General features: G+C 43.6%; 1 protein-coding gene across 2 annotated transcripts; it reads left to right on the forward strand.

Moving 5' to 3' along the window:
- The first annotated feature begins 4,665 nt into the window (after positions 1–4,665).
- On the forward strand, positions 4,666–19,301 carry IFT27 (intraflagellar transport 27). Of its 2 annotated transcripts, XM_068401862.1 has the most exons (8): positions 4,666–4,801; positions 8,201–8,280; positions 9,341–9,400; positions 10,073–10,132; positions 11,086–11,203; positions 11,533–11,642; positions 11,849–12,069; positions 19,059–19,301. In XM_068401862.1, the coding sequence occupies exons 1-7, from the start codon at positions 4,768–4,770 to the stop codon at positions 11,945–11,947; spliced, it is 561 nt and encodes a 186-aa protein (XP_068257963.1). In that variant the 5' UTR covers positions 4,666–4,767; the 3' UTR covers positions 11,948–12,069; positions 19,059–19,301. The 2 variants fall into 2 exon arrangements, with proteins under 2 accessions (XP_068257963.1, XP_068257964.1); XM_068401863.1 differs by lacking the exon at positions 9,341–9,400.
- The last annotated feature ends 2,716 nt before the right edge of the window (positions 19,302–22,017 follow it).

Raw genomic sequence — 22,017 nt, forward strand, 5'->3', positions numbered from 1 at the left:
TCCAATCACCCTATGCATGGCTCTGTGCAAAAAAGCATGACAATGATTGCTCCAATAACAGCGCACTCACAGCTGAGAAAGGTTCAGGCCACACACAAGGCCGCAGCAAGTCCTCAGTCTGTCACAGATGCTCCCCCACAGAGAGATCTGTACAACAGTAAGACTTCCTGCATGAAGTTCCAGATCCCTGATCAACTACCCATGTCTAATGCTTTGGAGTATAATGTTAAAAACTAAATAAAGATTTAGGTTTTGTTCCCAGCACTTTTCCTAGCTTCCACATGCAAGAACAGACAAAGATTCAAGCTGGAATTTTTCCAGACATATGCAGAATAAGCATTCTCCCAAAATTCTCCTTATCTTTATCCTTGTGGATTTGAATGCCTCCTTGAGAAATCTGTCCCTCATTCCCTATTAATCAGAAAAGAGGACATAACAGTTACAATTAGCTTACTCGAACAAAGTTTACAGCCTTGTAGTGGTACCTACCCTACAACTAATAATTTACCACTTGTCATTGATGCCACAACTGCCATTCATTTCTAACTTCCACTTTCCCAATGTAGTAGATCAGAAACAAATGACAGATATGCCAGATCAGTCAGAAGTACTGTCATAACTGCCAACAAATCCTTTGGCTGATTCAACCATTTCATAATCATCTTACATTTCAGTGCACCGAGCCTCAGCCAAAAAGCCTTCATACCCGTGTCTCAGTCCCTACCACAAAAAAGCAAAATCTGAAGACCTGGAACTATAATGCCACTATCAACAGTGATATAGAAAGCATCCAAATTCAATACTTCTGTGCTAATAGCCCCCCTCTGAAGAGAAACAAAAGGCAATTTTGGGGGATGCCAAATGAAGTAGCCCTCAAAATAGATGAAGTTTCTATTTATTCTACTACTTGGGGAAAGTGTAAAGAATGGCAATCTACAATAAAATTTACACATCCGTTCTTGCAGTTTTCAAAGCTCTCCAGACATATCAGTAAACACTCATGGTCAATTCCATACAGATTTAAAAAGCCGCATGAACTCTGAATATTCATCCATTTGCAAGATATATCTGATGTTGTTTTGTCGCACTGTTTCCTTTTAGTAGCACAAGATTTAAAAAAGAACTGATGAAACTCTTTGTATTTAAGAGATTTCTTACAGAAAGATCTACTAATTCCTTTCCTCAACATTAATGCCCTCCTGAGAAGCATTGCTTACTCCCAGGAAAGCTATGTTACTTCCTCAGTAGCTTCTATTAGGCAGCATGTTCAAGTTACAGTTTCTCACCTGCTCAACTCAGAACATATCCAGAATGTTTGTATTTATACATGAATAACTATAAAAACAAGTCCTAGGAATATTAGAGAATTCTGCCTCTCAAAAATAACTTTTTAACAGTATATGTTGCAAAGGAGACAATGAAGTGACTTGTGCAGTGCCCGACAGAATGTGAAGCACAAGCCATACATCAATCTAAAAGACTGTGACCTTGGTTAAATTCTCACGGTAAAGCCTTACCTTGCTTCTGAAATTCCACTCCGCTCCTCCTGGAGCTGCAGTTCCACCATCTCTGCCTTCTGTAGCCCGATGAAATGCGAGCAGCACATGGACACGTGCAGTTTAGCTGCTGTTTTGTGACCACTGCCTAAAGGAATGTGACTTGAAATTTCAGGGTCTTGGTGCTGTTGGGGCAGCTTATCCTGCTCACATTAGAGAAGGGGCTCTTCGCACTCATAGGAATCTTGTTTTATTTGAGGAAGAAATGAAACGTGTGAATAAAAACAGCGTTCTGTTTCTCCTTAGCTGGTAAATTCAGGATTTAACCTAATAAACACTTCTATAGGGTAAGGACATCATCCTCTGTTGTTTTGTTTTTTTTGTTTAAATCCACAGGGTTTCTCTTCCCCTCTCTTCTTCACGTATTCCAGAGGAGAGAAGCTTCAGTGAGCACAGCTACCAGCATTCCAATTTATTCAACAGCAATGCCTGTGGACTGCTACCAGCAGACTGTGATTCTGCTTGGATTACAAGGCGTAGATTAGTAATTCCATCCTTAGTCTCTCACTGTCAATACCGGTAAGGGAACAACTTTTACCCGTGAGAAGTCAGGCAGAGGAAAAGATTGAGACTGGGGGAAAAAAGTGTGGGGCAAAAGGACAGAGAAAGAGAGAGGACACAAGTCCATTAAGAGCTCTATGCGCAAGTGCATGCGGTTAGTAGGAAATGAGGGAATGAGACAAAGGACCAGGGTGCTAACAGAAAAATAGCAAACAGGAGAAAAGAGATAGCCAGATTCCAAGCAGATTTTTTCAATAGCAACAAAAATCTCACTTCCAACATAATCTATGCCTTCTATTACACCGATCCCAGTGTAAAATGGTAGAGATGTTTGAGACCTCACAAAATGCTGATGGATACGACTACATTACAGCCACAATCAATAAATCTCAAGTATACCATAAGAGAGCCTCAAAGCCTTCCCATACAGACCTGTCAGTAAACTGGGACAATATTACAAATAGACAACAAAGGATAATGCAAAGATTGCAAAAATGGAACAACACAGAGACAAGTGAATTTCTTGGACAATGGAGCGGAAGGCAGGAAAGATGAAAAAGGAGGTAAGCTATTTAGACATAACTGATGGAGCACATCAATAACCGCACACCTGTTTTATGTGATGGAGGATTCAGGAATGGAAGAGAAAACAGTGAGAGCAATAATGAGACCTGGGATTAATTTTTCTTTTCCTTTTTAGAGGAACCCCTAGTAGTCAATCCATCACTATACTTCACTACAGTCATCATCTACAATTAAAGACTCTGCCCACTCAGACTAGAGAAGTCCTCTTCATATTTTTATCACAGAAACAATGAGGTTTATATGCATACAAAAGACTCCTTTGGTTTTGCTATAGGTACCTATTATTTTTATGTTATTTTCTTGTCTGGCTTGATGTCTAGCAGGTATGTCACGTAGTCCCAAACATGTAAAATGGGTCATTGACACTAGAAAAGACCAAAAAAGCTGCCTTCTTAGCAGGCACTACCTTGAGGTTAAAATAAAGCTTGGAAAAATTTATTTTCAACCAACTCTACTCTTGGAATGTCCAATCTTATAATCCAAATACAGATGCATTATTGATTACTCTCTTCTTCCTGAGCTTTCTTAGTGCTTTTCATAATAAGCAGATTCTGTGCTCCACACTCAACAACCCAATGTGTAGCCAAGCAAAGTTTATACCCTGAAAAAGTATTGTTTGTTATTGATGACAGGCTTTCTAGCAGTGTTAAGATCTTCCAAAGAGATTGGAAGGAGCCGAAAAACCAGGAAGCTTCAGAGTCAGCTTTTTCAGCTCTAACCCAAACCTGTCAAGTTTGACTTGGACTGCTTAAAGAAGACAGAAGATCAGTTTAAAGATTAAGAATAGGGCATAGAAATAGTTTAAGAGTAGTCAAGGTCAATCTTGGTAAAATTTCTTGAAAAAGAAGAAAAACAATTAAAGGAACCACCTATTGCAGTGTGCAAGATTACAAAAATAACAAAGAAAGAGTAAAAAAAGGAACAAAATTCTGAGGTACTAAGAAGAAATCAATTAAGAAATCGGTGAGCAAGAAGAGAACTCTCTCTGGGAGAAAATAACATAGTGAAAAGAAAAAGCATGAACCGGAGCAAAGGGTAACACATCAAATGTCGACCCAGGATGAGAAGAAACATTGCTCAACTTCCACACCGGACACACAGGCCTCATAAACGGTCTGTTTTAAACACGCTGACCCAAGCAACACTGAAATTCAGGAGATCCGTGGCCGACTTGTAAGCAGCTGCAGCAAAGAACAAAGCGGGGTGCAGACAGGGGCGGGGCAGTGCCAGTTCCCGCTCCGATTTGACTCCAGCCTGAGGGAAAAGTGACCCAAATCACGGGACTCCCGCTGTCGGTGACAGGACACAGGCCCCTTCCCTCCCCGTGGGTGCACCCCACACCCCCTGCCCCACGGCCGTCCTCGCTCCTCAGCCTGCACAGCTGACACCGGCCGCCGCGGTCGCCCGCCACGCTCCGCGGCCCTTAACCTCGTGCGCATGCGCGGCGCAGGCGGGCGAGAATGGCGCGTGCCCGCTCCGCAGGACGGAAGAGCCGGAGCGGGGAAGGGGGAGGAGGAAGATGAGCGTCCGATCGTGCGCATGCGCAGGGAGGCATTCAGCCAGGCGTGCGGGTGAGGACGCTCAAGCACGGAAGATCGCATTCCGGGGGATCACAGGCAGGAAGCGGAGGCTTCTCTCACTCGTTGTCACTTGTCTTTTCCCTCCTATTACATAGTTGTATGCCCGTAACTTTATTATTTTCTGCCCTGGCCTCAGTGGGTTAATTTCGACTACGTGGTACGGTCCCCTGTGTTCTACCCAATAACAAACCGGCTCCTGATAACGTACTTAGTTGATAGGCAGAAACTACTCCTTTGTCCCGTAACGACACTGCACCATGCGCTGCGCGCGCTGCCCCGCCGTAGATATTAGAAGGGGAGGGGAGTCGGGTTTGAATGATAGGACGCTTAGTGGGAGGGAAAAGACAACAGGACCAATAACAACTCCGGATAGCATTGATGAGCAGAGCTTACAGCCAACCCAGCTGGGCGGGCGGGCAGTAGCCTACTGAAGGAGGCGGGGCGCTCGGTTGCTAGGGCCGCGCTGTTGCTAGGGCCTCGGCAGGGCGCGGTGGCGGCAGCCGCTGCCCTCCTCGCCCGCCGCCGCCTTCCCCCGGGTCGGGGAGATGGTGAAGCTCGCTGCCAAGTGCCTCCTGGCAGGTGAGTCCGGCCCCTCCGGTCCCACCCGCCGCGCTGGCGGTAGGGGCCTGGAGCGGGCTCTGTGGGGTGGTGCAGGGACGCCCGGGCCCCCTCAGCGAGGGGGGAGCCCTGGGCGGGCGGTGTCAGGCCGCGCCGGGAGGCGGCCTGGCTTCTCTCAGCCCTTCATCGAGGGGTCAACCCGACGGCGAAGAGGTGGGGAGAGAGGCGACAGCAGAGGGGTGGGGACCGCAGCTCCCGCGGGACGGGAACGGTGGAAATCACGTTTATTGTCACCTCCCCCGTACCCTCTCCCTCCTACCACATGCGGAGAATCAAGAGCTGTGTCCAGGGAGGGTGTGGAGGGTAGTTGGACCAGCTGAAATGCAAGAGCAGGATCTGAAAAAAAGAAAGGAAGGGGGGGGGGAGGGGGGAAGAGTGTTTCTACAAAGTGGAAAGGTGGGCTGAGGATGGAGAAAGTGTGAAGGGAGCAGGGTAGGCAGCCGAGTCCTGCCTCTTGTGGGAGGCTCCCTTTGTGCTGAAGGAAAAATTCATGTCAGAAATTGGGATGATTCTGAGAGTGTGATGGAAAGGTAGAGCCTTAGCAAAGAGTAGAAGGATGAAGCATGTGTGCTTCAGAGAGGTGTCTTTTCCCCCAAGCAAGCTGAAGATTAACCTGGAAAACAAGTGAGGTGAAGACACTGGTTTAGTCAGTATGGATTACGGAGGTGTTGAAAGTAAATACAACTGACTGTTAACACTGAGGGAAGAAAATTTTCTTTTTTTTTTTCCCCTCCTTCTACATTGAAGCTCTGTGCAGCCTCAGCCAGAAGCACAAATCCATAAAACCTTTGTGTGCAGACAACTCCCAGGTTTAACTCTTTGCTCCTTACCTGTTTTCTTTCATCCAGAATAAAATGTTTGCCTTTTTTTAACCTCAGAAGCAACTAACCATCAACTCACACAAAGTCAGGCGTGGTCTTTGGCAAATGCAAAAGAATTAATCTCCCTCGTGCCTCTGTTGATAGTTACTGTGAACAGTATGAGTATCTTGCCTGTCTCTAGATTTGAAACTTACACATCACTTCTAATTTGGAAGTTTCCAGGTCCCAGTACATAGGCTTTGCTTAAGTCTTTCAAGTTTTGTTGTTTAGTGTTACCAAAGGCCAATTCCATGACCATTTTAAATTCATATAGGTTTTCTTTGGATGACCCAGTTACGTGCTTAATCCTCACTGGGTCTGGAGCTGCCTTTTCCATTCTGTTCACAGCACAAACAACAGGAAGGTCCTGTCCCACATGTAGTGTTCCTCAGTGCTACAGTAATATCCATCTATTATTAAAAATAATAAATGAATGAAGCAGACCAGGCAAAATAACTTCTGTCTGGCAGAAGAGACCAATACAGTGAGAGACATAAGAGATGAGTAACCACAACAACCTAAAGAGAACAAGAAAATGCAATTACATAGGTAGGAACAAAAATATCAAGAGATGGAACAGGGAACTCTTGTGTACCTAAGGAAATGGTTATGAAGGACAGAGTGGCTCACAGCATTGGGAGCTGCACCAAGGTCAAAGAGAACAACCGGGGAAAAGGGCTTTTATTAGCAAAAGAGAGAGTATTAGCCCAACAATAGAAAGCAATTCCTGTGTTATCTCAAGGGTAATTTACAGACACACAGTAAAAGATACTGTTGTTTGCACTTACTATGAAAACACTACGAAAAGGTTTTCATTTTAGAAAGACAGTTGGCAGTAGCAGGCATTTTAGAGACATGCTACAGATTCTGGCAGAGTAACAGAAACATGGATGGAATAAATACTGTGGGATGCAGTACTGGCAGATGAGACCAAACTAAATGAAAAGGGCAAGGAAACTTATTTTGAGAAAGTATAGTGATGTAATGGGCAAAGAGGGTGGCAAAGAATAAGAAGAGGGAAAGAACAACTGGGGCTATCAAATTGAAGAAAGGCAACACATTAGCTAAGAATTTGCACCAGATGATGCCTGCACATTTTGGAGCAATGTGTGCCTCTTGATCTCATTTTACAAAGAGAGATCTAATTGTCTATTGAAATACAGAATAGCTTCTGCTCAGAACAGAGTGTTGTCTTCAGCAAAAGCTTGAACTGATCAGGTAACAAACAAGCTGACTTACCAGATTTCCCTGTCTAAATATTATGAGCCCAACTCATCTTAAAGTAAGCAAGCATGCTAAAAACGTTTAAACATGAACTACATTTGGCTAATGCATCTAGGAGCAATTGTCACTATCCAAAACACCCTTCCTCCTCTATAATATTATGTGAGCAGATAGCTTTTCCAATTTCTTTCAAAACACCATCTAGAAAGCTGTAATAGGGTCAAAATATACCCTTTCTGGGTTTATATATTAACAACATAACATAAAAGACTTGTATTCCAGGCTTGGCTGTCATGAGTGTTTCTTTAAGGGTAAAGCTGGAACCACCGAAGTGTTTAATTCCTAGTTCCTGTCCTTTGAACTATCCAGGCTAGTGAGGCAGTATGTGAAGAGAGGATAAGCCCTTTGGGAACATTAAGTAAAGTCTTTGTTTTGCAAGGATTATTATATTTTTCATGGAGTGATATGGGCATATGTGAATTCTGCAGTTCCCTGCCATTGCTTTGGATCTTAAGGAGTTTTGTAACAGAAGGCCAAAGCAGGCAGCTGCTAGGTTTGCCTGAAGTGCACAAGCCATACCAGAAAGCCTTGGCTCTAGAAGAGCAAAAACTAAAGCCCTTTGGTTTTCCTTCCATATAGGGATGAATCAGCAGCCTATTTCTCTCCAGCCAAGTGACGTTTGCTTCTGTTGTGCCTAGGATGCAACTAATGAGCCACCAGCAGCATTGAGTCAGCAAGAGTTGCTCTCTTAGCAGGGGCAGCAAGAAGAGTTCATTGAGGAATGTTACCAGTTTAAGCAGCTTTGTAATATATAAATGACCTGTCTCTTCCCTAAACTCAGTATATAATAAGGATTTGAATCAGGGGAAATGGGTAATCTAAGGAGAGGAAATAGTCTCCTATGCAGCCCAGTTTCCCTTATCACATTGTGCTTTTCTGTACATGATAACATATCTGGGAAATTTTAATTCTTAAGTAAAGGCTGTAGGGTAGACATGAATTTTAAACAAACGGCAGTTCCACCTTGATCTGGGGGCTGTTTACTGTCATTCACAGAGCAGAAATCTGATGTCAGCACCAATATGCATAATGGCAATATTCATTTCCTCATGTGGGTATTGCCTTTTAGATTGTTTTGTGCTTCTTGTGACAGTTATCTTGCCTGTATTCAGAGTTCTAGCATCCAAGCTCTTATGGCATGTAACAGTAACAGAACTGAGGGAAAATAAGATTCTCTATGATGAAACAAAAATCTTTTATGTTTGCGGTTTTGCAGGAGATCCAGCTGTGGGGAAGAGTGCTTTAGCCCACATGTTCCGCAATGATGGGGCTCATTTTCAGAAGAACTACACGCTGGTAAGCATACAACAGGCTCAAACTGCTATCCAACATTTTTCTCAGTGCATGAGAAAACTAAGAAGGTCTAGAACAAAATAAATAATACAATTTTAAGTTGAGGCGTTCGAGGTGGGGTCTTACACGGTTTTCTTTCTCTTACACCTTAGATTCTGAAGAGAAACCTTTTAATATTCTGTAAGTCTTTCCATTACGCGGGTGCTGGTTTTGAAACTTAATGCAGAGTAATTTAGTTAATTTTCTAATTTTCCTGCTGAATCAATATTTTCACAAGCTTTTGTGGTGTTAGAGAGCTTCCCCCTTTAGGGAATGCTCTAAGAAAAAGCATTGCTGAAGGAGAAAGCTTTCAATTCCAACTATTAAATGTGCATGTGGACAGTGTGCTTATCACTATGCAAACATGAAGATGTGCTGCATAGCCCCAAGATAATTATAATCTACAGAAACTGTTCCCAGATGAAGAGGATACAGTTTGCAGTCTTTCAGTGTGAGAATCAATGGTGATGACTAATCAGAAGCAGGATAAAAATAAAAGTAAATATAAGTAAAGTAAAAAAAAAGGAAAATATGAGGGTGGAGGAAAAAAACCCTAAGATACGTTTATTCATTGAAATAAAGATGGAAACCAGAAGTTAAGGATAGAAATAGAACAAACAAACAACCTACAAAGTAGAATGAGATAAAAGGTAGAAGACGCACAAATAACCTCAGTCCCATATGTTAGCTGATCGCATGGTCGGTGCAAAATGTTCTAAGGCATGCTTTAGAGTAGCAATGAGATAGTGAACATAGCCCAGCAGATTTCAGCTAAGTTGTATATAAGCAAATCTCTGAACATTGTTTTTTCTCTGTCTTTCTCCCCCATCAGAGCAAATCTACGTGGCTTTGACATGTGGGTGGGAGTATGTTACCAGAGTTATGAGGCATTCCCAGCAGTTCTATGTTTGATGGGATTGTAATGATTCACAAGAATTGCCTCAATCCAATGCATAGTTGGTATGCAGTTGGACAGGCTCTTAAAAACTCTTCTGATCCTTGTTTTCCTGATTCTTCTTGACAGACAACAGGCATAGAATTGTTGGTGAAGGCTGTGTCAGTTCCAGAGACAAGTGATAGTGTGGTGAGTTTTTCTGTGACATAAACTAGGTCAGAAAGAGACATCCAGAGCTCAAACCTCACTTCAGTCTCCTTCTGGTGGAAGATTGGTTTGCACATTCATAAGGCCGTTAAGTTGCATTAAGGAAATGAGTCTGATCATGTACAATTGCTGATACTTCAGGGTTAGTTTAATCGTAAAAATGTAAGTTTACATACTTGTATCCAACATGACATCTTAAACCAAAGCTGTTGCCAGCTTTGGTAGGATTCTGTTCTGTCCTTCAGGGCAGTCAGGTTTAGTTCATGTTTCCTAGAGCTACAGAACTTACCTGTTATTTTTCCTTAATGCCCTATACTCTCACTAGTGGAATGTGGACCATGTGTATAATTTTGTATGAATAGTGCAGGTTACTGTCCACTCCACATATTCTGTTTCCAATAGGGATGGAAACCAGATCTGGGGCCTTGGAGTAGCCAATAACCCTCTTATTGGTTATACATGAAAAATAGCTATTTCTTTTCTCATACTGTCTGAACTGGGGTATTGTCAGTGCAGGGAACTTGTCCCTTAGGGACATGACACTGCTGTACTGTACAAAATGCAGGAGTTACAAGTTCCAGTATTTACTTTCAAAACCTTTTCCTACACTGCATTTTTTCCTGGCAAGGGCCTTCTTTCTGTTTCCACTTTCAGGAATTCTTCATTTTTGACTCTGCAGGAAAAGATCTATTTTCTGAAATGCTGGAGAAACTGGTAAGTCTTACATAACAGTCCTCTGCTTCCAAAGAAGTGCTTTTGCTTTGAAGATCTGTACTCCCCGGTCTGGCAGATGTAGCAAACTTTGTCTTTAGTGTAAATGGGAGCAATTGCCTCAGTTGCCAATGCATCCTGTTCTACATCTCTAAAACCTGTAAAAGTACTAGAAGAAATACTTTCCAGAGGAAGGAAGGCAGATAGTCATTCAGTTTTCTTACAAAAGAAATAGGGATGTTTAACTGAGAGTCACTGTTTACTGTTGGTTAAAATTTTTTTATTTCTTAGAATAACATTGTTTTGCCTCCACAACCCACAGTGGGTTTTTTTTTTGTGTTACGGTGATGTGTTTGATCCAACAGGACTCATTCTTGTCTTTGAGCATAATAGTGCCCTTGATTTTTTCCTTCACGCATTTGTGTCCTTACTTGTACAGTTCTCCATTGTGTTATCTCCTTTTGAGACATAGGATCAATTAATTGATGTGAGCTTTCATAAGATGGCTAAGTCAACCTAGTTGTTCACTGCTCTACAAGAGGCAATTCCAGTTTTGCCCCTGCACTAGGTCTGGTTTGCAAGGGACCCCTCTAGAAACTGGCTCAGCTTCTCAAACTGGAAGAAAACCTTTCTACTTTTTCCTCTAGGATTAATTTTGTGCTGATTCAGCATGAAGAATCAGCTTCTCCAGGGATCAGATGAATGCCAGAGCTGAAACAAGTAAAGGAGCAGGACTGTGCAGACAGGAATGGGGAAAGAGAGCAAACGACCTTTCCCAGTGCCAGCTATCCATTTAGTCAGCTCAACTGAAATGTGAAACCTCAGCCAGGGCGTAGGATTCCTGTATGTTAGGCTTTTTATTTTTGTCTTAGCATCTGTGTTTGCTGTGTTTACAGACTGGCTGTTGACCACATCAGTTTCATTAGAGCTGACAATGTTCCTTTCTTGCTGTGCAGTGGGAGCAACCCAACGTCCTGTGCCTTGTATATGATGTCACTAATGAGCAATCTTTCAACAACTGTGCCAAGTGGTTGGAGAAAGTGAGGGCTCAAGCAGTTGGAGTGCACATCCCAGGTAAGAAACGGGTGACATTCTTGTTATCTACTCCCCTCTTGTATGACAGCAGTTGTTACCGTTGAGATGTGGCATAGAGCATTTATTTTAAGACAGGGGCAAGCATGGCTTCCTCCAACTCATTTGCTTTTACCACAAAGCAGATAAGGCATGACTATGTTTCCTTTATGGAACCTTTTCTAAGTAGTTGTAGACTGTTCTCCATGCCTCCAACTTTTTCAGCTACTTCTACAAATGTTCCAGCATTTGTTGCTAACAAGTCAGCATTTCTGGGTTGTTGTTTTTCCTTTGCTTAGTTTTGGTTTGTGTTTTTTTTTTTTTTTCTGTAGGTGTGTTAGTGGGGAATAAAACAGACCTGATTGGTCGTCGAGTTGTGGAGCAGAAACAAGCGCAGGAGTGGGCTGAGAAATATGGCCTGGAATACTGTGAGATGTCAGTGGTGAGTGTGTGCTCCTTTCACCGTCTGTGGAAGTGGGTGTCTGTAGTTATCTTCTCTTTCAGGTAAAGAAAGATAATTGGGGGCTCTTTTCCACTTGTTTGTCATTTAACCCTCAGTTTTAAATCTGTCTTTTGTGAAGCAGTTAGAGCAGAAATAGTCAAATGCTTATTCCATCTGTCATTCACAACTTTCTTGTTTCTTTACAGAAGGAGGTGAAAAATTTTGAGGCCCCTTTCCACATCCTGGCAAAGTCATTTCACCAACTGTACAAAGAGAAAGTGGAAACTTTTCACTCACTAGCTTGACGGCTGTGACTGGGATGACTTATTTATCCTCTAAGCTGCTTCTAGTGCCCAGAATCCTGCAGGATGGAATACAGAGGGAAGAAAAAAAGATGAGCTATTTGCTTCTTCATGGTCATCTTCTGGTAATTCAAAATAAACTAGAAATAAGCACGTGGAAAGACACTCTTCTGAAGCTGCTACCTCAACATTCGTTTCATGTCCTCTAACTTGGTTCTCTGTTCATTGCAAGTCTGCTAGGTTGGAGGAGGCGAGGAGTAAAAGGGGAGGGCAGAATGGAAATTGCCAGCTCTTTGCTTTGATATTGTCTTGTTTCTTGTCTGAACAGACTTCCTGCTGCTATGAGCAAGGATTTAGAGGTTTGGAGAAGGAGAGAGGAGGCTGACAGGATATTTTTCAATTTAGGCAATCCAGCCTTGATACATATGTTGCAAGGCAGGACTGATTTGGCCCTGCCGCTTAAAAAGCATTTTCAGTAGGAGACCTATGCTTTAAAATCAAGACATGGAGACCGAGATGTGTGGGGACTGAGCTGGATTTAGGTGTGTTTCTAGGAGCACCCAGAGTTTGAGGCCTGTTTTAACAGCGTTACCCTTATCTGTTGTAGGACTGATATGCTGATGACTAATATGTGTTTCTGACTTAGAATCTGGTTCTTCAGCGTGGCTCACTTTCACTGCCTGGTAGGAACTGTATTGCATCTGTACTGCTGTCACTTGGTAACGCAGTGCCCTCTGCTGGTCCCAGGTCACAAGATTTCTCAAGAAGCTACCTCTCTTGAAGTGAGCAGGACTTCCTGCAGGCACATCCAAACTGGCTTATCTGCAAAATGGGGTCAGATAGCAAGAATACCGCTTTTATTCTAAAGACAAGTCCAAAATTTAAAACAAATTATATTTTCTTCTTCATGTCTTTGTCATTTTATGTGGTTTTGTGCCATTTTTTTTTGTCAGCTGAACTTGGCAATACCATGTTCTCATTAGGTTCAGTTCTCAATCCCTTACTAGAATCAGAGTCCTCTTTCTTGTTAAACTTCCCCTGCTTGTCCTTGAATTTTGGATTAAAGACCACGATTCTGATGTCACTGGTGGAAACAGGACTCAGGAAATGAAAGACAACCTGGCTAAGTTATTCTGACTCAGCCATGTTTGGCTGGACGTTCCATATCAGAAAGGGTAAAAGCCTAGAGAGAACTGCGCTTTTGTGTGGAGTACTGATGTTGCATGTGTAAGAGTCCATTTGCTAATGCAGTATGTGAAAACATCCGTGGTAAGGTACTGTCTTGTAACTAAGCCTGACATTGAGGAGTTCAAAACTGTAACCTTTTTCTTCTTCCAGATTATGTTAACCTCCTTTGGGCAAGGGAAGCTGAATTTTGTAGAGAGTAGGCACTGAGTGATTTTTCAGGCAAGCTTTTCAGGAATCTGTGTTTCAAGACTTTTATATGGGCATTTTATAACCATTTTTATGCCCAAAGTTACAAAAAGTACATTGGATTGAACATAAGAAATATGGCTGCAGATGTTGTAGCTGAGTTTATGAAACACTTAAAGAATCTAGAGAAGCAGCTGGGCTCGTTTCACTGGCAAAAGTGTGTTGGTGCTGGGAATTAGCTAGGGAGCATGAATACCAGCTAAAGAGGTTAAGTAGGAGCTCAGCCCACAAGAAAAGAAAATGAATAGGTTCTTTTACTAGAAGCCACCTCAAAAAATGATGGAACCAGCTGGGAAAGCTCTTGCTTCCACCAAAGAAGGAAGGATTCCTCCATGGGCTTAGGGTAACTAGAAGACTCACTCTTTTTTGAATTGGATTAGCATTACTAGCATTTTTATCTTCCATGGGTTGTTTTGTTAATTCGTTGGGAGGGGGCGGTGTCTGTTGATTTACATGGGCTGAGTAGAGTCTTGCGTGCAGGAGCTAGTACCTCTGACTATTAAAGACTAAAAGTTATTTTGGATGCTGTGCTGATCTAGCTAAAGAACTAAAGAAGACTTGTTTTGATTTGGTAGCTTATTTCCCCCTGGTTCTGTAGATGATGTGATTACAACACAAGACAGATATTTTTTCATGTTGAAACTAGCATGCCAGGTGTGCATGCCACCTGTGACATGGTGTATAGGGGGGATGAACACTGTGGGAATGGGTGATAAAGTGAATCCTGTGCAATCTTTAACCAGGGAGCTCAATCTCTCTGCACCAGAAGGACCTCCCATAACTTCAAATAAACAGCCTAAATGCACCAGAAAGATAAAGATTGGTGAAAGCTGTTTTATTAAATGAATGCAAAAGCTCGAGAATCTCATTAAGGGAATGCTTGCAGTGGTGATTTGTGATTTATAGGGAAGCTGCTTTTGAGAGCTTAGTGAGGAAAAATGCATCCCATGCAGGGAAAGATATATTGCCTGAAAGAGGAAATGTATGATCTAATTAGCTAGCAGTAGGGATTCACCCACTGCCCCTTTCCCTCTTTCCACAGGCCATGACTAGAATTAGAAAAGAGGTTGTGTCTAAAGCATATTGCCCAACTTGCTTTTGACAGGACTATTTCAAGCACTAATGTAGACACAATTTAATGTCCTTCAAAATGGTATGTTTGACAATAACCATCTCAGTCCTTCTGAATGCACTTTAAAAGCATAATATATTGTCCTTCCTGGCTAATGTGGTATACAATACCTGCATGATGCAGGTGATGCTTGTTGCTATTTTCCTAGCTTGTTTGTGACCTTGGTTGTAGAGGCTAGTAGTGAAGAGTGGGTAGAGAACATGGGAGCCAGATATGGGAAGGCTGTGGAAAATAGTTTTGTGTCTGTCTGAAGGAGTTTAGGGTAGTGAGTAGGTGAGCTGGACAAGCAGGATGAGTAAGTCTGAAGCCATTATTAAGTTTCTCTTACTGTGTTCAGTAACTGTTGCGGTCACATCTGTAGGGTGAGGATGCACATTTGCTGCTTATAGCCTTAGCATCACTCTGAATTACAGACACCATGGAGAACAGTGGGAGGAAGGCAGAGAGCCTGTCTGCTGACCAGGAAGCTTGTTGCCTTCTTACAGCTCCCCTACTTTGTCCAGCTGTGCAGTGCTGCAGGTGCTCAGCATGCATATTTACAACCCAGAAGAGACCCAGCTCAACCAGAACTGAAATTTCAAAGGAAGGGGGAGGACACAAACAGTCCTTTAACTGTTCTTAAGAGATACATAGTCCTTCTTTTTCCTGCTTGCTTGTCTGATTAGACAAAAAGCATTCTTTTCTCATTGGAGTCCCTCCTTCTTACTTTTCCTTTGGTCCTTGTGGTTCTGCTGCACAGAATCCCTGTTATACTTGTGCCCTGCTTTACTTAGCTTGATACATCACTAGCTGATTTTTTTTTATCCTTCTAATTTCTGCATTACCTATTCCCAAGGCTGCAAGACATTTCTTCTTAGATTAATAGATGAAAGGAAACAAAAGTGGAATTTTTAGTCAAATTGTCTTGGAAGAAAGAACCTTAAGAAGCTGACTGACATTCTGAAATTTTACTGGAAATGTGTTTGTGTAAAGTTGTCATGTTAAAGATGCTTTAATGGTTTTGTTTTGTCTTGCCAGACATGTTCTACTGTGGAGTGAAATGCAGGATGTAAAATTCCAGAAAGATCAGGTTTTATTGTGGGAGTTAATAGGAGTTTCAAAGCTGATCATACTGTGATAAGATCTGTTCAGTCTTAACAATGGAGTGGTCACTGTTTGTCCTGGTTTGGCCTAAACCAGGCCGATTTTCCTTTCAGTGATTTTTACTTTCAGCTAAGTCTCCTCTAAGTAACTGCACTTTCTGAAACTAACTGCATGTTTTGCAGACAGTGTCTGCTTCCAGGACTGATAACGCTCGAAGTTTGTAGTTATCGCTGAGGCACCGGTAGGGATGTTGTGCAGAAAGGCTCTTGCTGTACTTAGTCTTAGAGAAACCAAGGTCACTGCTGAATTCCTCACTGCTTACGAGTGAAGAGCCGAAGGGGGGTCGCAGCTGCAGGGGGGAGCGGACAGGGCAGGTGACCCAAAATTGACCAACGAGGGTATTCCATCCCATACACGTCATTCTCGGTATAAAGGGGGGGGATCACGAGGGTCTCGCTCTCTTTCTGCTATGGCCGGTGTCCAAGGAGGACTCCGTCTGTTTTCCTGCTGCCCCCGATCCCGATCCGTGCATCCCTGAATCCAGCTCTCGACCGTCGCTAGGCCCAGCCTGGGCCTTCCCAGAGCCTGCCCTGCAGTGCCGGTGGTGACGTGGCTGACTTCAGGGGAGCTCAATCTTGGTTTTGTATATATATTTGTATATATTTGATTATTTCTATTAATATTATTATACTCTTTTCCATTATTATAGTTTATTAAAACTGTTTTAACTTTCCAACCCGGAAGTCTCTCTCCCTTTTCCCTTTCCCTTTCCCTTTGGGGGGAGCGGGGGAGATAACAGAGAGCATCTGCCGCAGGTTTATTATAGCCGGCCCAGCTTTAAACCGTGACACTGCTGTTCATAAAAAAGCATTAAATATACTGAAATGGGGCTCTCAGAACAGTTTCTTCTGGAGATTTGTTCATTTTAGAGACTTAAAACTTAAGAAAGGACATCTTTCAGAAAACTGATCTGATAAATGACACCATTTGTACCAGGGTTATTTCTGGTATAACTTCAGTGACTTAAAGGGCTGGATTTAGTCTTTTATGCCAATTGACTCCCCTGGGTAAGCTTCATTTCTTTACCCGCTATACATCTTGGACCGATCTGACCTGATAACAAAAGACACATGATGTTGTTGAAAATGAAATACTGCCTTGGGGAAGAAGGATAAACTGTGTGGCCTCCTGAGGTCCTCGCAGCAATACTTTCTATAATTCTATTAGATTAAGTGGGGAAAGAAGTAGCGTGGAAAGCACAAAACAGGCTAAGTCATAAACTAGCAATTAAACTGGGAGCTGGGCTGGGCTACAGCAGAAAACGTAAAATCTATCCCAATTAAGAGCTGTATCTCAAGAGAAACCAGGAGCCTGATGCAGGTGCTGACAGCAGGGAAAACACTGCATTTCTGTTCTGTAGGCAGCAACTGCTTTCTGCTGGTGCTTGCACAGATCCATGGGGGTCCACACCCCACTCAAGACTGTGCTCTGCTTTTAATAATTACTGTATCTATGATATTCAGGTGGCAACTGCTTGCAGTTGTTGTTTTATCTGCCTGAATAAAGCCAGCAGTGTGATGGCAGATTATCTGCTAGGAGCAGGAAGACATTCCTATTCTTGACACCATCCATGATGGGATCCCTCTCTCCCATGCATTCTCAGTCCTTCTTTTCCTATCTCATATCCACTTCTTGTTGGAGAATATCCACCTCTGCTTGTTCTTAGCAAGTAATTTTTCCATCTTGCAGATGGTGCTTCATGGAAACTGGGGCTAAGGGACTTCTAGGACCTTCTGCAGCCAAGGTGGAGTCTGAGCAGGAGCTCTTCAAGGGCCATGTTGGCCCCCGCAGCATCTCTTTTAGCCCAAGGGCACATCATCTCTCTGCTTCTCACATCCTATTTCCTTCTCCTGCTGTCATCTTGCCTTGAGAACTATGTCTTCTGTGCCAGTTGCCCTTGGCTCTGTTGACCCGGAACAACAATGCTTGGGGGAGGGAGAAAGAAGATTGCTACTCAATCTTTAGTCTTTGCAGGGTTCTTTAGGTATTGTGACTCCCTGTTGAAGTCACCCGAGAGATGGGGATGTTGCTCAGTCTAGAGTGTAATTTCCTGGCAGGAGACTCCCAGCTGAGTCCTGGCAGCCTCATCTTGGCTGTTCAGAGCTTGCCGCAGTGTAACTTTCGCAGACACTGGCTGTTCTCATTCTGACTTGGAGTTTCGGGTTGGGTTTTTTTGACTCGTTGGGGGGTCTTTCTTTTATTCTTCTGTCACAGCTTCACATGTTTCCTTCCCTAGAGCTGTTTGTCAAGAGAAGCCTGGAATTACTCTCTGAGATCAAATCCAAATCTGGCAATATGTTTAAAAGGGAAATGTGACAGACCCTACATGCCAAGCTGGGCTCAGGGATGGGGTCAGTTTGATGAGTTTCCCTCCAGACAGATATGCATCAACTAGAGAAATGTGGAGCCTGTAATATTTCTGCACAAGTACTGGAAAAATACACGATACGAGGACTTTGAGTTAGGGACTGTGAGCAGAGCAGGTATATAGGCAGAACTGATCAGCTGCTGTGTCCCAAACAGCAGAAATGCACAGGAGCAGTAGGGTAATAGGAATATGTAGGAAAGAGTGGGGTTTATATCCCTTCATGAAGAGCCCAAAGTATTTGCTGAGGCAGAGTGGGAGGGTGGGAATTAGGGGTGGGAAGACCTAAGGCTTTTCCTGGCTTGTAGAATGATGTTTGGAAATAAAGTGGGAGGAAAAGTAATTTTTGCATGAGCTGTTGAGGGTAAATGAGGATACAGGGTAGAGCTGGATGACACTGCAGGTGGGAGGGCAGGTGGTAAGAATAAATAATTGAAGAGACATTTTCAGGGCCAAAATCTCGGGGCCGAGGTCAGTTTGGGGAATTCAGAGCCATGATGAGTAAGGTCAACAGTAGCCATCAGTTTAGATTCAAGATGTAGGGCTTGCATTAGAACAAAGCAGGATGAGTTAAAGTCTGCATGACAGGGTTGACGCTGGGCTTTGATACGGCAGTGGTGAGAATCCAGAATGACAAGCCTAGGTGTTGTGTGGGGAGAACACCAAGCTGTGATGCTATGAGGAGCAGTGGCTGGAGACAGCATATCCAGATGAGACCAGAAAAAATAGAGTAGGTAAGCTAAGGACACTATCAGACTAAAAGGGTGGAGGGTGTGAAGAGATGTTGGAAATTCAGACTGAGTACAGTTCTTCCGAAGGGATTTCTAAGTGGAGGGAAATAGATGCCTACAATTGTTACCCACACATCTTTGTATCATTTAAAACACCAATTAGTTCTAGCCCTATCTCGATTTTCTTTTGCCAGAAAGTGGGGTGGTCTATTTGCTTAAACCTTTTTTTTTGAGGGGGGAGGAAGCAACACATAAACTTATGCCTAATTGTGCTGCAGCATCCTGAATACATTATGTTCATCCCTTCAGAGAATGGAAAGAGGACCTGCATCTCACCTGACCAAGCAGAAGTGCCCACTACAACTTGAGCATTGACATCTCACAACAAAAACTTCATGATCAGTTCATACAGTGGAAGACCTCTCCAGAATATCAATATTTAACCTCAAAAAATAGAAAAATGCAATGTGTGTGAGGTCAGTGTAAAGCAGATAGAAATCACACTGTTCATGAATAAAATTGCCTACAATAAAAAATGCCTTCAGCTCTGCATGGGAGGAATCTCTTCTGTATTGGTTTCCCTTCTCTTCTCTTGCTGATTTGATTCTTGTGACGCATCCCTTTCTCTTAGTCTAACAGTTGTGTGTGGCCATTGTGTGCTATTTCTAGGACTTTGTTTTTGTGATGTTGGGTGGCTTCAGTTTGGGGACTGTGAAACTGGACGTTTTGAAATTCAGGTTGCAGTTGAAGCATCAGGCATAAAATCAGCTTCTAAGGACAGCAGAACAGAGTGTCTAGGAAAGACATCTTACTGGGTTAAGTGCTATTGTCAGCAGAGGGAGATCAAGCTGCAATGAATGTGAAAATGTTAGAAAGAATGCTAGAGGGCTTGGAAATGGGTAAGCAAGTGTGGGTTTCTTGTAACTGAGGTAAATGCAGAGGAAAGGATGCTGCAAGTCTCTGGATGCAGATGTCTGGGGAGGTAGGGGAGGAGGTAAAGGAGCATTCTTGGACAATGTCATGAAACTGGATGAGGGCAGGAGGACAGTTCTGGTATGAGTAAAAGCAGAGTAATGCAAAGTCTGTCCTCTAGTTTCTGCACCTATTGAGACCTGGGAATAGTTCCCTTAAGTGGACTAAGTCATTGCTCTAGATGGCCCTCCCAGCTAAGACTGCCAGTAGGGTGGCTTTCCCTCTCACCAAGACAGAAGTGATCACTGGATGCCATCTTGGTCCACAACCATTTTGATATCTGATTCCTCTATACTGTCCATGCCTCTTGCCTTTTTCCCCTGTCTCTGCACATGGAAGTCTTGTAACTATATGTCCCCACAATTCTGTTACACCTCCCATGCTAACAGCCCTTCTGTTACCTTAAGACTGCTTGGATCCTCCCATGTATTTTTCTTTCTGGGGTTATAAGCTGCTGTCAGGAAAAAAAAAAAAAACACTGGCCTTTTTATCTACTCGCACCCTCTCCTACCCTTCTCCTCTCCATCTGGTGCAAGGGTAGAGCTTGTGCCTTGTTCAGCTGGCTAGTTCTGGCACGAAACTGGACTGGTATAGGAGCGAGAGAGCTGTGCCCATGTTGGATGTGTGTCTCTGTGCGGGTGAGGGGCATTCGAGGCAGGCACCCTTTCCTCCTTTTATCAAACTGCGCTCATTTATTACACCATCTGCTTTCCCAGTGCTGGAGATGATGCTGGGGATATGTGACTTGGGGCACTCAGGCAGAAACTGGCCTGCACAAGGCCGGCCATGTGTTTGCCTCCTAGCAATGCAGCGGTCAGCAGCAAATTCTTTGCCACCGCCTCCTCTCAGTATGGGAGAGAGCAAGCGTGGGCCTTGGTGTGCAGGAGACACAAAGAGATGAAATGTGTGGAGGCAGGAGGGAGAAGGGGGGAGAAAGAGAGAGAGATGGACTGGGGTACATGTGTATCAGCTGGAGAGAACTGTGGGAAGGAGGGACAGACAGACAGATGGGTAGAGTGGGGGAGAAGGAAAGAGGAATGGATTGTAGAAAGAATCAGGCAGGGGGAGACAAAGAAATGGACGGGCTGGAGGACAGTGAGAGAAAGGCTGTGAAAGAAAGAAAACCAGACAGATTTGGCAGGTGTGTGTGTGGTGGGGAGAGAGATGGGTTGTCTGTGGGAGAAAGATGTGTGTCAGTTAGGTACTACAGTAATAGGAAAGCGGATAACTACAGAGATGGAGATAAAGGGGGGGGGGGGGGAATGTTTATATGCCTGTGTAAGGAGGAGCTGAATGAATGACAGTGAGGAAGAAGAGCCGTGAGGGAAGAGGAGAGAGATAAAGGAGAATTATAAGCAGAAGCGGAAGAGCAAGGCTAGAGATGAACTGTGGGGAAAAGAGAGACACGGGAAGGCAAGGCAGCCCTCAGAGTGCAAGCAAGAACTGGGATGGGGCAGGGGGGAGGAAGAGGATTTATATGAGAAGAAGGGAGTGTTTGGGGGTGAGGTTTTCTTATTGGGACCTGAGCGAAGATGCAGGGCAGAGATCAGAGCACAACTCCCCAGTACGAAGCAGAAGCATTGTTACGAACACAGGGCTCGCTGCCAGTGCACAGAGACCCAGCGGACCTGGGAGTGTAAATGCCACTGTGCTAGTGCAGACTGTTTCCTGCCTGCTGAACTGCAATGTGTACCTAAGCATTTGCAACCTGTGGGCTGCCTATTTCCAGTGCACCTGCCTGACTGCCTGGAGCTGTTTAAGATGGCAGCTCAGGCATTTATTTATCCTTTTCTTCCCCCTCCTCTTGCCCTTTTCCTCACAGTGTACTCTCAATGGAAAAGGAGGCGTGAAAAAGCAGTGCCCAAATTCACAGGTGCCTTCTTAATTCTTCTTCATCGTATCATAGACACCATCTTGCTTTGCTGCCTGTCTCGACCTCCCTCCCTTCCCTTTGACCATTTCTTTTCTCTTCTGTCCTCTGTCTTTTTTCATCTTCTTCTTTATCTCTTCCTTCAACTTTCTATAATTTTAAATTTTTACTCTTCCCTGTAACTCCATCCCCCATTCTCTGTTGTGTTCTGGACTCTTAGTTTACATGCCTTCCCTTGTTGTTGCAGCTTGTTCCTTCCAGTTGCCCTGTTTCTTTTCTTCTACTCCTTTTTATCTCTTGCTGATTCCTTCATCTCTGTCTGTCTGCGCCTGTCTGCCTGCTTGCTTTCACTCGCTGTGTGTCTCTCTTGAACTGGGTTGTGAATTCTGTTGGCATCAGAGTGGGACAAACTGTAAAACCGAGGTT

This window comes from Nyctibius grandis, chromosome 5 (assembly GCF_013368605.1).
Source record: "Nyctibius grandis isolate bNycGra1 chromosome 5, bNycGra1.pri, whole genome shotgun sequence".
Lineage (NCBI taxonomy): Eukaryota > Metazoa > Chordata > Aves > Nyctibiiformes > Nyctibiidae > Nyctibius > Nyctibius grandis.

Coding starts and splice junctions, on each gene's coding strand:
- IFT27 (XM_068401862.1), top strand. CDS start 4,768: ATGGTGAAGCTCGCTGCCAAGTGCCTCCTGGCAG. Junction 9,401..10,072: donor CAGAGACAAGTGATAGTGTG/GTGAGTTTTTCT, acceptor TTCCACTTTCAG/GAATTCTTCATTTTTGACTC. Junction 10,133..11,085: donor CTGAAATGCTGGAGAAACTG/GTAAGTCTTACA, acceptor CTTGCTGTGCAG/TGGGAGCAACCCAACGTCCT.